Source organism: Parasteatoda tepidariorum, chromosome 4 (genome assembly GCF_043381705.1).
Source record: "Parasteatoda tepidariorum isolate YZ-2023 chromosome 4, CAS_Ptep_4.0, whole genome shotgun sequence".
Lineage (NCBI taxonomy): Eukaryota > Metazoa > Arthropoda > Arachnida > Araneae > Theridiidae > Parasteatoda > Parasteatoda tepidariorum.
The window spans coordinates 94,422,352-94,438,906 of NC_092207.1; the positions used below are offsets into that span (position 1 = coordinate 94,422,352).

General features: G+C 26.9%; 1 protein-coding gene across 1 annotated transcript; it reads right to left on the bottom strand.

Annotated features, from left to right (window-relative positions):
• Nucleotides 1–714: 714 nt before the first annotated feature.
• On the bottom strand, nucleotides 715–13,838 carry LOC107436780 (iduronate 2-sulfatase). The gene is made up of 8 exons (XM_043049055.2): nucleotides 13,458–13,838; nucleotides 12,150–12,298; nucleotides 10,120–10,297; nucleotides 8,464–8,546; nucleotides 6,350–6,560; nucleotides 5,772–5,932; nucleotides 5,535–5,661; nucleotides 715–2,661 (listed from the first exon to the last, which is right to left on the bottom strand). Exons 1-8 carry the CDS (start codon nucleotides 13,591–13,593, stop codon nucleotides 1,946–1,948), a joined length of 1,761 nt encoding a protein of 586 aa, XP_042904989.1. The 5' UTR covers nucleotides 13,594–13,838; the 3' UTR covers nucleotides 715–1,945.
• Between the last annotated feature and the right edge of the window lie 2,717 nt (nucleotides 13,839–16,555).

Below are 16,555 nucleotides of genomic sequence, written 5' to 3' on the forward strand. Positions count from 1 at the left end.
TAATGTAATAAAAAGTTTTTGAATTAATTAATTTTAAATTTTGATGAAACAGTCCGTTAGATATTTGATGACAAACAAGAAAGATTACAAAACAACTGGGAAAGTGGTGCCCCTAGTTATTATTTAAAAGTTATTTTAATATATGTGTAGTTATTTTAACATATTTGTAGTTTTTTTTAACATATTATAACTCGAAAAATATGGCTAAAAACGTTTTTGTTTCAGTTAATTGTTAAGAATAATTTTTTTACATTGTATTGCTGTTCAAAATCCTTAATTTTTGTAAATTTTCTTGCACTACCATGGCCTTGTCAAAAAAAAAAAAAAATGATGAAAATAAAAAGTATTTTACTTTTAGGTTAAGAAAAATTTCAACACCCATCAATCACAAGCTGAAAATTATAGTTCTTTACATATATGCTTTTTAAGTTCTTTCATGAGCACTAAAAATAGTGAAACACAAGACACTTTTAAAATTAGTCTAACATTTTCAGAGGTTGAGTGGATTTTAAATCTTTAACCTATGTAAAAATTTGTTGTTCCAAAACATAAATGATACTTATGTGGTAAATCCCTCTAAAATGGAAAAACAATTAAGCGTGTTGAGTAGCATACACATAGCAATATTAAAAAAATCTCCTTCAACATTAGTACAATAAATACAAATAAGTTTCTTTTTCAGTTGTGCTGAATACTGTTTTCTCTGATGAGCAATAAAAACCAACTTTTACATATTTTTAAAAAAAATTTCTTTTTTTGTTTTCTAATTTTGTTAGTTTCGAAAAACTGATGGTCAACTTAAGGGCAGTTAGTATGTCACAAATTTTTTACTATCTATGAATATTTTAAGAGATAAATATTTTATTTTATAAGCTATGGTGAAAAAAATTTAAATATTTTCTACGTCTCAATAACTGGGATGATAATTTTCCAGCTCTTTTTTCTTTAATTGAAGCAGCACTCAAATTAAAGTTTAGATCTTGATTTTAATATAAGAGAAGATTTCTACTATTTCATAAAAAAAACTGTATAAGCACGCAGAAAAATAAAATTCATTTATTAAAAATTGTTTGTTAAAATATCTGAGATTTTGTAACTCGTCATCTAAGTATTTTGACCCTGTATTCTCCTTTTGACTATCTCCTTGGGTATAACTATATACATTAATATTTTCTGTAATGGTATTTTAAACATTTTTTTGTTTTGTTTTAGGCAAACTAATGTTAGAAATGAGAGTGTACTTATCCATGGATACATTTAAATACAATAAAGAATCTCACATAAAATCTATTTTTCTAATTATCTCAAATTAAATTCCTTAGAAATAAATTAGTTTCATAAAGCATTGAATTATAAAAAATTCTATTGCTCTAACTGCAGGAAACATGCAATTGAAATAATAAGATTAAGAAAATTCAGATGTAAATGCTGGTATTTTCAATTATCAAATAAAATTAAGTATTGAAATTGTTTTTTTCTCCTCAAATCTCCAATGACATGCACAATTAATTACGGTATAGAGAAGAACAGCAGAATCTTAACATAGAAAAGTTAATTTGCGGATGATAAAGGAATTTTTTTTCTATATGAATCAATTATGTAACTCACACATGAGTTAAATCTTAGTCAACTAATTTTTACAGTTTCATAACTTTAATAACACCTAAAGAAAATAACTTAAAAAGTTTTAAACCTCATAAAACCAACCTAACACAAAATTTGATCAGATTATCACCTTGAATTAGATCAGAGGGACTTCCACGTATTTTCAAGGTAGAAAATTCATATAAACAGATGTTATTATGATTTCTCTCTGAATGCATTTTACAAGATTAAAACTAAACTGAACACATCAGCGTTATTAAAAATTTCACAGTAGTTGTAATTAATTATTCAGAAACATAATTTTTTGATCTAGGAAAAAAAAAAACTTATAGACAAATAGTTAATTTTCAAAAAAGTCATCAAATGAACCTGGTGGCATAGCGTGGTGCCAACCTTTCTTAAGCCTCTTAGATAATTCGATCATAGTATTTGAATATTCATCATCATCACAAACATTATTTATTTCGTGAGGATCCAGTCGGTGGTCATACAATTCTCGTGATATAATGACAGGCCACTCTGGTTTAAGCTCCTCGACATCAAACCTCAGCCACTCAGTATAATGAAAGTCTGCTGTTCTTATAGAATATCCCATATAATTAATGTCTTCAAGCGATGGTCTATCACTATTGTTTTGAGCAACAAGCGATGGTCTTGGATACTGACTAAAAGCAGCTTGTTTCCAAGAAAAATCAATCCAGGGATCAATGATAAGATGTTGAACAAGAGGAAAGAAACTTAGACCTTCAGAACAAAAGTTTGTAAGATATAGCCTGCAAATCGGTGGGATTGCTATGTTAGCTATTTCAGCGAGTGTTGGGAAAACGTCAACCAATTCAACTAACTCTTCAGTAACATATTTAGCAGAAGGATTAGATGATTTTAAACTTGGAGAGTTTTCAAAGGTAGAAGTTTGTTTCCTGATCACTGGAATGTGGTGGAATGGTTCTCTTTCTTTCTCCATTAATTCAGGAATGTAGACTAGTAGTGGCACACGTAAAGCTACTTCAAAATTACTATATTTTGACCACTCCTGATGTTCACCCAGAGACCAACCTGAAAAATATATTATGAATACAGAATAATTATATCAAGATAATTATTAATTATTTAAATTACTATATTTTGATCACTCTTGATGTTCACCCAGAGACCAACCTGAAAATTATGTTATGAATACAGAATAATTATATCAAGATAATTATTAATTATTTAAATTACTATATTTTGATCACTCTTGATGTTCACCAAGAGACCAACCTGAAAAATATGTTATGAATACAGAATAACTATTTCACAATTTAAGAAAACTGAACAACCAAAAATAAATGTTGAGCCCTCCCTAAGGACTTAAATTATTAGCCAGTAAATTAGCTAAATATCTAAAGTATTAGCCAATTTTCGAAATTCTTAACCAAAGGCAAAACTTTAAAAAAAATTATGATTGAATTTTTCCCGTAAAAAAATTCAAATCAAAATACAAATTTACTATAAATAGAATTATTTTATAAAATGCAAATTCATTTTGTAGTTGAGGAGGAGTAAATGAGTAATGAATGGGAAAGAAACAGGAATAGGTTGGAGTTAATTATTGTTGACTTCTTAGACTTGAGCAGTAATATAAGGATAAACCTGAAGCAACATTATGTTATTGTCACGAGAAAACATATTTTCAGCAAAAATAGTTGGATGATAATATGCATCTTGTTACAACTTAATTTGTTTTATTGACTCAAACTGTAGGAAAGTATTTTGTCACGCGATCTGGCATCGAATGTATTAATCTGTATTTTATGGTTAGTTTATCACAATTTTTTTCACCGAATTTATGATTTTATCGCATTTAGCAAGGTGGCGAATGCTTAGTGAGTGCCCTGTAAATGTATTATTAATATGTGAAATTCACCTCAATGGTATAAATATAAAGCTTTAGATAAGACAGGATGTTTTGTATTTTGTGATTTATATTATAACTGTAGATTGTTCGCATTTAACTTCCTCAAAATTAAAAAATTTATTTCACAGATGGATTGGGATTTTTCACAAAACAAATTAAACAAAGCAGGAACTTGCTAGTATAACGTGTTAGCCATTAGAATTAATTGAATCGTTTAAGGATAATAGTCAACGTTTAGGTCAAAATGTAAACAGTTTAGAAACTCCATGCTTCTAGATGTGTCTATTGCATTTGACCTGTACGTCACTCATGTAAATTAATTAGTATTTAAGCTAAAAAAAATGCAAAAATGTATTTAGGCTTGAATTATATTTATGTAAATGCCCAAAAAATATTTTTTTATATTCATAAAAAAACTTAAGGTGTACAATAAATTATAATATTTGATTGCTCTATAACACAGTATAGCTGTTGTCGAATGTAAAAGGCATAAACAAGGTTATATGACATTAATACAAACTGGCAATTTAACTATAATAGTCAAAATAATTATGATTAATCAATACAAAAAAAAGGAATTTGATATGATTTCAAATACTAAGATAACTAGTTATAATTTTAAGCTTTGTATTTTTATTATGCTATTTACAAAGAAAATAGTTGTTTCTAATGTCACTTGCCAAACATTCACAACAAAAAATTTTTCCTTTCAAAATATACTAGAACAAAAGTCACAAATATAAAAAAAGAAAATTCAAAACTAAATATTTGTGCATTTTTAAAGAAGGGAAGGATGAATATTATACAATAATGACATTTGTGGATGGTGTAGCATTACGAGTTTTTCCTATTAATTCCTGCTTCTTAGAATAAAATATTCAGATATTTTTGAATTATATTTTTTATTCCTTATTAAAAAGAAATAAAAATGCACCCAGACATTGCTGATAAAAACATCCAATTTTTGCACAATTGTAGGGAATTAACAATTAAAAGCTTTATGAAACCAAAAGAAACTTAGAAATTTTCTGGTGTATCCTTCCAATATGTGTGTTTGAAAGGTTAAGTTTGAACTGGCTTGGTATTCTAGTTAGTTTAGTTATTGAGATTCAGATTTCAGTTCTTAAATTCAAGATTTAGTTTTCATTCAATACGACTCTGCACAAGATCTTTCTAAGTTTTATTTGTTTAACTGAAACAAGAAATAAAATATTGTAAACAATCAATATACAAAATAATTAGTCTTCTTGCCTATTTTAGCTATTGATTTCCTTAAACATTGCAAGCCTCTTTATTTTTTCTACTAATGCCATCTGTATTTAGCTCCAGACAGTTAATTCCCCATACTCAGATATGTATAATATACATGAAGGCATGGATGCCACTTGCAGAAAATTTGCCATCGTCCCGAAATTTTTTTTTGTTCACTCATTACTATTAAAAAAAACTCAAGAAATTATGTTATATCTAAACTCATATCACTCCTTTTCTTAAATTGTAACATCAAGTACGTAATTTGATTGTAGTATTTTTCAGTGATAAAATACATTGATGTAACACAGTTTCAATACTTTTTAATTTTGTATTATTACATATTGTAAAATGAGTAGCACAAGCAAGAAATCAAAGTTATTTAAGAGTAGGAGAATCGGAAAGTGATTCGTATAAAAACTTATTAAAAATTTCATTGAAATGTTTCTGAGCAAACATTTCTGTTACAAAGAAAGCCAAGCATAAAAGAAAACAAATGAAATCAACAACTCTATTTATATTTTCATAAAACTTCTAATTTTAAAAAAATATATGCTAATATGTATATCAATCTAATTTTTTTTTTAAAAATTAAAAAATGCTTTTAAAAGTGCTTTTTAAACACATTTCATCAAAGTTAGATGGTGATGAAAAGGTTTTAACAAGTCAGAAGAATTAGTAAATTGCTTGTGTAGAAAGTCTTTTTGAGATTTTGTTTTTGCAGAAAGTTTTTCATTTTATCTAAGCATGCCCATACTATACAAGGAAAAAAAATACATACCATTATCTCCAAGAAGTACAATAGTAGTATAGTCGGCAAATTTGCTTTCTTCAAGAGCATTTAAAATTTTCCCAATCTGATCATCAATATAAGATACAGATGAATAATATGCTTGGCGAATACGTTTCTAAAATTTAAAAAAAAAGTTTTAGAATTTAAAGTTTTAAGTACTTTAGAGGTGTAAGATATAAATATTCGACAAATGAAGTGGTTAAATATCATCAGAAATAACTTAACCTGTAAGTCTTCTGGCAATGGCCCATAAGGAAAATTCACATTTAAATTTTTTACATCATCTTTTTCCCTAATGTCCATCCATGGATTCCATGATATTTTAGGTAATCTTGGTGGAATAGTGTGATTTATTGCTAAGTCCATTGATTCTAAAGGATATAAATCTGAAAAATATAATTTAACATTATATTATTATATATTATTATTAATATAATTTAACAAAAAAAAGATATTAAATATTTTATAAACATACTAATATATTATTTAATGTATCAAAAATAAAATAAAAGGTAATTTATCAAAAGAAAATTGATTTTAGGGGAATAATTTTTTTTTTTAAGTAAGAAAAATATGAATATTCAATTTAATTATTTCCTTTTATATTTATAGTTCTACTATAAAACCGCTAAACTATAAAATAAAGATATTTTTTGCTCTAGTATTTGGTTTTCAAATTTATAAAAAAAGCAAAATAATATGTAATTAGAAAGTATCATTAGAAAATGGAATAAACTAAGTAAATACAGAAGGTTGGAAAGAGTAAAATACTACTTATTAATAAAAATATTAAAAACACATACCTAAATATTCTTTAGGAAATTTGAATGGAATGTGTGGTTTATTATATCCAACTGCCAAGAAAAAAGGACCTGTTTTGTTCTCTTCTCTACTTTTATTTTTCAAGAAGTCAATTGCAAATTCGGTACTCTCAATGTCAGGCAAACTTGTCTGGTCCAGTTTTACAGGGCATATTAAGTTAAAAGCTGTTTCATTATCCGGTAACTGACAAAACTAAAACAAGTAAATATTATAAAAAAAATTTTTTTAATTAAATTTTCTAAGCATGCTTCAAATGTATTTTATTAAAGCATAAATACTTCAAATTTCATTCTAAGTTTATTTTAACAGATTCAGCATCTTCAACAAATAAATCTGTTTACTACAACTCAGCCTTTCCACATCAGACAAAACTGTTATAAACCGATGGTTCTTTATTTCTACTAATAAATCAGGTAATTGACACTGATCATCGCTCACCCTTCCTATGCTGAATCGGTTAAACTTTTAGTCAGTGAATACAGATTCTATTATACATACAAGTTTCTTTAGAAAGAAAAGTTAAAACTTTGTACAATTGAAGGTAGTTTTAAATTTCAAACAATACAAACTACAATTTAAATACTGGTTTTCAAGTATCAGTAGCTACAAATAATTGAAACTGTAGTTTTAATCTTTAATAAGTATAAATCATATCATAATTTAATCAGTATAATGGAATTGCATTTGTGAGAGGTAACTTTTATTTTATAAGGAATTAGCTAAGAGCAATTAATACTTTTTCAAAATTTTCAAAAAATTTATAATGTATGCTGATTTCATTTATACAGTAAAAATTACGTCCAAAAAATAAAGATAATTATATTTTTTATTAAAACTGGCTTTAGAGATTTCTTTTTAAGTGCAAAATACAATTTCATTGGATTTCACAGCGACAAGGCATTTGAGATATTAAATTTAATGTTTTGTTTTCGGTTTCTTATGAAAAAAAAACATCAATTATTATTGCTTGAAGAATAATAATAAATATCAGTCTTTTTGGAAATAATGTTTTCATTAGTCATAATTTCTAAATTTAGCTTACATTTTGTAAAATTGAGTAAGTATTATTGAATAAGACATAATAATGGCAATATATTAAATATAAATAGTGTTTAATCTTGAAAGTTCCCTACAAATTTTTCCAGATATTTTTAACATTTTCAACATGTTTGCAACTTTTAAAAGAAATAAAAACAAAGAAACATATATATATATATTAAAGAAATATATATTTAAAAGTCAAAACTTTTATTAGGTATAAGGCAACGTATAAGGATTTTAAACTAAACTCAGTAGTGCGACAGCCCATAGAGGGCCAAGGCCTACTGTGCCCATCTCAGTTTTCTTGACCTTAGACTCTCAGGTGCAGGAGCAGATGTTCTGGTCAGATGGCCAACCAAACGCGGAACCCCCAGTGTTTAGCTCCCAAGCATGCTTGGTACTCATTTATCAACCCACTGAAGGGATTAAAGGCTGATAAGGATTTTATAAGGTAACATATTTTGCATTTAAAAATTTTTTTTACACACAGTCGAAATTGGGTAAATCTTGAACAATAGTAATTAAATTTTGAAAAATATGATAAGTATGGTTACTATATAACACATTTTTAATTTCAATACTCGAATCAAACTTTAAAGTTGAAGACCTAGAGGTGAAACAACTTTATCTTGAAGATTTATTTAATTTTCCTCTTATAATCATTATGCAAGATATTAGAATCTTTACATTGCTTGCTCTAAGATAGCAATGAAAAAAAGTCGACAAAAATAATTTTTATTTAAAATATGCTATCAGAAATAGCTAGTTATTCTATATAGAAGGGGGAATGAGCTAGTAATAACTACTTTCGATTAATACTTTACTTTTACTACTAATTACTACTTTTAAGTAATACATAATTTTAAATTAATAAGTATAATTTAAACATGATACAGCACACAGCAAATATACTATACTAAAAATGATATTAAAGAAAAGGTTAATTTACCCACAACCAAATACAAATTATGCATCAAAGAATTCCAAAATAATGCATCATCAAAACAAAGCAATATTATAAAACTTCTATTTTTTTTCCTTCACAATATTATACCTCTTCTAAATCTTCAGATGGAGGATGGTAAGGTACTCTGGACCAACTCTGAGGATAATCATCTGTCTCATTAGATAGAAGGCCTAAGAGAAAAAAAGTTTAGAGTAAAACAATAATAGTAAAATTTACATACAATATTAATTTCTTCATTCGGGTAATATTTAGGAACATTATAATTAAGTAAATATTTTTTTTATTTTTGACAATTATTAATAGATTATTAATTTTATATATAATTTTTCTAAACATCTTAATTTTAATTGTAGCATTTTATTGTGAAGAAAACATTTAACAGTCGACGAGTGTATAACCTGGTTACTTCCTAGCACACCAAATAAGTTTTTTTAAATGGTACTCACTAGAGAAACTGCGATTAGCTAATTTTTTTAATTAGTTCAAATGTTAATGTTTTAAAAATGTTGTAAAAGTAGAATGTGTGAATAGCACATAATGAAAAAAAAATGTTTCTAAGTAAAAAAAAAAATTATAAACACATTTGAACAAAAGTACCAGAGTGATAAGGCAATGATTTTTTATAAGTAGTTTATTAATACTCTGATTTTTTAAGGGTTAATTATTTTTTGTTTGAAAAAAAATACCACTATAAGAAAAATCTTTGGATTCAATTACAAATTTATCATGAACCTATTCCATTTATGCCTAGCTTTCTTTTTAAAAGACTTTTACTTTTTTAAAAAAGGGAAAAATTTTACTTTTTTAAAAAGGGGAAAAATTTTACCTTTTTAAAAAGGGGAAAAAATTTTACATTTTTAAAAAGGGGAAGCAATTTTGCTTTTTAAAAAAGGTTAAAAATTTTACTTTTTTAAAATAGAAAAAAATTTTATTTTTTTAAAAAAGCGAAAATTTTTACTTTTTTAAAAAAGGGAAAAATTTTACTTTTTTAAAAAAGGGAAAAATAATTTTTATTTTAAAAAGGGGAAAAAATTTTACTTTTTTAAAAAGGGGAAACAATTTTACTTTTTTAAAAAAGGTTAAAAATTTTACTTTTTAAAAAAAGGGAAAAATTTTACTTTTTTAAAAAAGGGAAAAATTTTACATTTTAAAAATGTAAAATTTTACATTTTAAAAATGTAAATTTAAAAGGGAAAAATAATTCTTATTTTAAAAAGGGGAAAAAATTTTACTTTTTTAAAATAGTAAAAAATTTTACTTTTTAAAAAAAGCGAAAATTTTTACTTTTTTAAAAAAGGGAAAAAATATTAGTACAAGTGGTTCATTGTGAGGATCAATTTTACACAAACAAGGTAGTTCAGTCTACCATAATATATTACTAATAGAAACATTTAAAAAGGGATCTGAAGCAAGTCATAGTAATTATTTCAAGCAAAAATGGTGGTTAACAGAAATAAATATCCCCTTGGAGTAAACAAATATGTATTACCACTTTTTCAGGTATAGTAGCAATGTATAGACTGTTTAATGAGCCTGGACAAAACTAGACTTATTATTGTTTCAATGACAAAAAGTGATTGCGTTGAAATGAATAAAATATTAATAGCTGATGAGTGATATCTTAAAATGCATATTTAATTTTTCTTATCAAAATTCGAGCATTGCCCTTTTAAAATGAAATTTTAAGAAACAAAAACTCTGAATACAACTTCTAGAAAATCATGAATTTAGAAAGAACTTTACCAGGTGAAAAAACTTTTCCAATGCTAACAGTTTCATACCCATGGTTCTTGAAATGTTGAGGCAAAGTTACAAAATCCCCAACAAAGTCTCTCCAATAAAATCCTTCATCATATAAGTGTAGATTATCTGGTCTTCTGCCAGTTAGGAATGAAATGCGGCTAGGACCATCAAGAGCTTGCTTGAAAAAAGGGAATAGTATTAAGATAATATGAGAAAATATAAACACATTAGTTTATTGAATACTTAATAACATTAAAAAAAATAGCATTTTATTTGATAAATTATTCTTAAAAAATATGAAATTAAAGAAAAATGTATACATGTTCATTTTTAACAATCTATTTTAAACTATTCAGAGAAAATGAAAACTGATTCTAAAAGTTTGACTTCCATCATATCAATATTCCTGTTTAATTCACTAAAAATTATATACCTGCTTCTTGTTGGAAAATTAATAAGATGTGTTTGTAAATTTCAAAAATATAATTATTTCCAAGAACATAAAATATGTAATTTTATTTGAATTGCAATAAGTTAAAAATTTATAGCAATAAAAAATTGAATTATTTATCTTGATGTTACATTTCATAACGGTTCAGAATAGAAGATTAACCAATTCATTACTGAATACTATTTTCATAACTAAGAAGCAAAGGATTTGAATTTTGCTATCAATTAGAATATGTGTTAATGTACAATGAACATCAAAAATAAATCAAGACATAAGAAAAACAGAATTTTTGCAAAAATATGATAATATTTAACAGAATTAGCTTTGATTTTCTTCAAATGCTTACTCTTAATTTGAAGTATTTCAACTTAAGCTAATATAAAAGTTTTAGTAAAACTTACAAATTAGAGGTCATAGGAGCAATACCTTAATAAAAAAGTAGGGAAAGAGGCATTTTTATATATATATAAATAAAACACTTATAAATATGGTAACAAAATCAATGGAGTTTTTTTTTCATGAATTGGCAATGAAGAGCTGGCCATAAAATTGAAATGCAACTCGTACATAAAAGTTAGTAAACAGCCATAAACATGAAGAGAAAAAAAAAAAAATTTGAATTGCAGAGTAAATGCATTTTTAGAAAATAAAAATAAATATTTGAAAATTAAAAAATATAACTTTCTTGAAATTTTAAGATACCATTGGATAAATTTTACACAAATTTTGAATACTTTTATTTAAAATTACGTAACTTAAAATTTTACTATCAAACTGTCTTTTGGCCACTATTAAGTAAAATAATAAATGATTCTTAAACAATATTATTATTCTGCATTACTCTGGAAAAACTAGTTTTTTTAATGATGTGCAATCAAACTTTACTGGGGCTCAAGAAACATATCAAAACATACAAAAAGTGAAACTAATATTTAGGGACCTAAACTAATTAATTTTTGAATTTTGTTTTGTGGCTAACCCTCATATTTTGATTGTCTAGAATTCAAATCTATATATTAAAATAAAATGTATGTTTATTAAGAGAAATATTGTTTTTGGGCTTGATTTTGTAAACGAAATATTTGTTAACACTAATTAATTAGCATATTTGAAGTTAAGAATTCCAACCACAAAGATTTGTACTTAGTGTGCAAAAATCGAATCATTTGAACAAAATGTTTTTTTTATAACTAATTATACGCATGCTGTATAAATAAATAAAAATTCTATACCTAATAAAATAATAAGTTGTTAAATATAAACTAAGACTATACAAAATTGATATTTGTAATCTTATTTCAAAACAGTTTTAGGTGCACAACTTATAAATTACAAGAACTGAATAAAGGTTAATATAATATAATAGAACTAGAACAATTTGACTGGTTTCCAGTTAAAGATAGTAAAAATACTTCAATATTCATTGCACATGACAAAAATAATTTAATCTCAGAAAGATTTATATGATACAGATTTATCTGGTTTTACATCACAATTATTAAAACTACACAACAGCAAAACGTTTTTACAAGTGAAGAAGATGCTTCACTATTTTAATATCAAATATAAAATTATGTACCTGTGTGTAAGCATTTTTAAAAAGGACACTCCTCGCTGCTAGCTGGTCTATATTTGGAGTGATGGCCTTTTCATCACCATAACAGCCTAAAACAGGTCTAAGATCATCGACCACTATAAGTAAGAAATGCTGTTTGCCAGAGTATGCAGCTGGAAGAAAATTAAAATCAAGAAAATCCATGAAAAAAAGTAAAAATATACCCAAAATTTTATTAAATAAAATATTAGAAAGGAATACTTTTAATTCTGAAATAAACTCAAGAATTAGAAAACTCTTATAAAAAAAAGTTACGGAAAGTAGCTTAAATTAAACTAGAAAATTTATATACTTTTGAATCTATGGTTAACTAAAAATATAAATAAACTTTTTACTTCATTTTGGATGGGGGGAAGACTCTTAACTATGAAAAGATCTTGAATTATTTTATTTTGGAAATAGATACAATTAAAAATAAATAAAATTAAAAATTAAACCTTTGTTTTCATAGATGGTTTTAATGTTTATATTTATCTTAATTTATTAAAAAAATATGTTGCAATGTTAAAATAATAAATTACAAAATAGAAACTGTATATATCAGTGATTCATGTTGATTTTATGTATTTATCAATAAATAAGCTAATTAAATAATCTTTCGTTTCTAAAATTTTATTAGAAATAGTTGATTTATATAATATCAACAAACTTACCACTAATTCTTTTTTATTGAAACACAATTGATATTTTTTTTATATTTAACAATATTAATCCAATTAACTAGTGCAATAAAAAGAACTAGTAGTAAATATTTTGTTCGATTGTTAATTTCTTCCTTTACAAAATGAGGGTATGTACCATAAATTGTGTTTCTAAAGGGGATTTTAAATTAATGATAAATAAATCATTTTAAATTTAAACATTTATAATCATACTATCAGACATTTATGACGCGGCGAATATTCAAAGCATAAATCTTTAGCTTGAATTTTATAAATGTGTTCCAATCTATCTAAAACTTAGATTGAAAAATATTTTAACTAAAATTTAACTTTAATAATTTTTAGAATATATGGAATGAAATAAATAAAAAATAATTGATTAAAACTAATATTCAAAATGATAATAAGTTTATTAAAATAATTAAATGGAGGCGATTATTGAAACTTAAATGAAAATAAAAGTTTGGCTTGTTTAGTTTTTAGGAATGTTATGTTCTAAATAAAGAATCAGTTTAAGCAAATGTTTTTAGTAAAGTAACACAAACAATTAAATAAAATAAATTGCGCCGCCAAAGAACTATTGTTTTTATTGCTAGGATAATATATTTACCTTCTTCTTCAATCAATGCAGGATCAATAATTAGAATTGAAAGCGTGACAGCACAAATCGTAATAACAAAAACACAAACAAGCACGAACATGAGAATTTGTCGCTGATGTAAAGTATACTCATTGATCTCAGCCATGATGATTGAAGACGTGCGTTCTAAGTAATCAAAACAATGTAATGAATCAAAATTGAGAAAGATATCGCAGAAAACGGAGTCATTTCGCTATAAGAAAACAAAAGCAGGTGCTATCAGAGCAAACATATTTTCAAATGACACGCCTCCAAATGAGGGAATTTAAGCAGACGATCTTTTGGTTGGAGCGGGTAAGCATGTGCATTTATTGCTCCACAGAAACACAAGTGCGTTTAATACAACCAAAAGTAAAGGATCATTTTCCACCAGACGCCCGCGTTAATGTTTCAAAACAATATGTAAAACGTACTGCTCGCGCATGCGTGAAGCGCATTTACATTCGATCGCTTAAGCAAAGCGATAACAGTGGGGATTTTTTGCATTAGTTTGCTATTATTTTGCATTCGCATGTGATTTTTTCTTATTCGCTTGTGAAAAATTCGCATATAAGTGAGTGCCCGATAAGTGAAATATTTTTACTCACGAAAAACTAGCTAGTTATGTTTTCAATCACTTGCGATATTTTCGCCCTACGAAGGCAGTAAGAATGGTCCTCTTATAGTTCAAATTGTAGCGTTGGTTTTTATCTCCAGTTTTGGTTTAGCGTTGGTTTATCCAGTTTTGTAGCGTGGAGGTAGCGGGCTGGATTCACGAAGCAATTTAGGATGTATCTTTGTGCTGTCCTTTTTACTATCTGTCTTTCTTCTTGGCAAACGTGCTTCTTAGTCGTACTGTATTTGAGCTCACAATTCTGTTTTATGTGTATCAATAAATAAATAAAATTATCTCTTTTGTTGTTGTGCATTTACGTCACATTAGAGCTGCACAATGGGCTATTAGTGATGGTCTGGGAAACATCCCTGAGGATTATCCGAAGGCATGACCTCACAATTTTGATCCTCTGCAGAGAGGATGGCTCCTTCACTTTGGTAGCCCGACGACCTGAGCGCGAAGCCGAGCACTTTGCTAGAGAACAGCTTAACGAGGACCGATACACACCCTCGATCCCTACTCAGGTTGATCAAAGTGGTCACCCATCCGCTTACTGACCGCAGACAGGGATGCGGTCAGTAAGCGGATGGGTGACCACTTTGGTGTTCCGTTGGAAACCATGTCTTTACGATCTACTCATTGTGGGACTTATCTCTTTTGAGTTCGATGTAAATGTTCTGATGTATATCTGGCACCATCTGAAAGCTTTCTGGTATTTCTTTATTTTTTTATTTGTCAATTCATTTTGTTACTTTTGACATCAGGTCAAGCGCCAGCACGAGCTAATAAAATAATGACCTTGAGTCCTTCTGATTGACAAATGCTTTTTAACTGTACAATCCTACATGCATGCATACCAGTAAATATATAAATAAAATTATCGTATTTGAGTTCGATCTAAATGATTTGATTTATATGTGGAAACATCCTGTAGAGCGACCTGTAGCTCCAAACCTGTCGTGCGACCCGCATGTTATTTTTTCTACGAAAATCAACAGTTATTGTTCCCAAGATGACTATCGAATGTTAGATATTTTCATTCCAATATACTCCGTGTGCATTTTTCTGCATACCTTTATTATTTTATTATTTCAAATTTCTAAATGCCATAATATTTGCGCATCAAAATGTGACGTCAAGTTCAATGATCAATACAGATATAATACAAATACGTTCCCCTCACCCCCCAAAAACACCCGGCCCTCACGATTTTTTAATGCAGAGGGACGAGAGATTATTTAAAGGAACTTTTAAACAAAACAAAAAAAAATCTTCTCTTCTAAAGATTTGATTGATATAGTACAGAAAAAACTTACCAAGAATTCAAAATGCGAAATTAAAACTAAATAATAAATTGATAATAACAGAAAAAATAAATATAATAATAATAAAAATAATAAACCTCATCTATTTTAACTAGAAAAATTAACTAGAAATTAAAAACCGATTCTTTCGCTGTCCCGGTAGAACTATTCGGATCACATTTCATATATCGCGATTGAACAATATCAAACAAGTGGATAAAACAGATACTATATTAATTTTAAATAAATATTGAAGAGAAATAAACTTAAACCAGCTGTTTAAAAGTTTTGTAATGCGATGAAAAACTATTTCCTCATTATACTATTTCACGTATATACTATATGCCTTTTAATGATCATAGTGAATAAATAATTCCTGACTTATGAAAATCGACGTATGTGCGTAAATATTAAAAATATAAATTAAAACTGCGTGACACCAAAACAACTTAAATTGAAGTTTAACAATTATATGCATCACACGCAACTGAAAGTTCTAGAATAATTTTTTTTTTAAATGAATGCAAATAAAACCTTACGACGAAATGTCACAGTTTTAATGTCAAAATGCATTGTTTTATCCAATTCAGTCGATGATTTGATGGTCTTTCGGTCTTCCTACAATATAATGTAGAAACCAATTAAATATAATCTAATGTAGAGTAATGTAGAAACTATTTAATATGTAGAAACTATTTAATATTTAGTACCCTAATGTGGAAACTATTTGATATAATACTCTTCACTCTCAAATTGTGAATTGCTGTATAAAATTACATCATAAAACATAGTGCTGATCTTATATTAATGACACTTTTTTAACAGTAATCGCTAAAAAATTTTCTCGACGAGTTTAAATTCTTGACCTTTAAAATATGGGGGTTAGCAACAANGGGGGGGGGGGAGAGAGAGAGGCTGCATTCTGAAAAAAAAAGTCAATTTAATTTTTTACGTATTTCGTCATGTCTCCGGAACTAATGAAATGATTCAAGAATTTTTCACACACAATTATGAAGCTTATAATTCGATATAAAATATCTGCTCTCCTGTCAAAACTATCGGAATTATATTTTCGTACTAGTACTACCTAGTACTGGTGTTACGAAGGTCACGAATTCAAATCCGTGGAAATGTCGAGGTTCAAGAATTTTTGTGTCTAATTACATAAC

Excerpts from the sequence above, each read along its gene's own strand:
- LOC107436780 (XM_043049055.2), bottom strand. The coding sequence starts at position 13,593 with ATGGCTGAGATCAATGAGTATACTTTACATCAGCGACAAATTCTCATG. Across the intron at positions 10,298-12,149 it reads TTAAAAATGCTTACACACAG|CAAGCTCTTGATGGTCCTAG; the intron begins GTACATAATTTT and ends CCTTTTTTCAAG. Across the intron at positions 2,662-5,534 it reads TGTACTTCTTGGAGATAATG|GTTGGTCTCTGGGTGAACAT; the intron begins GTATGTATTTTT and ends TATATTTTTCAG.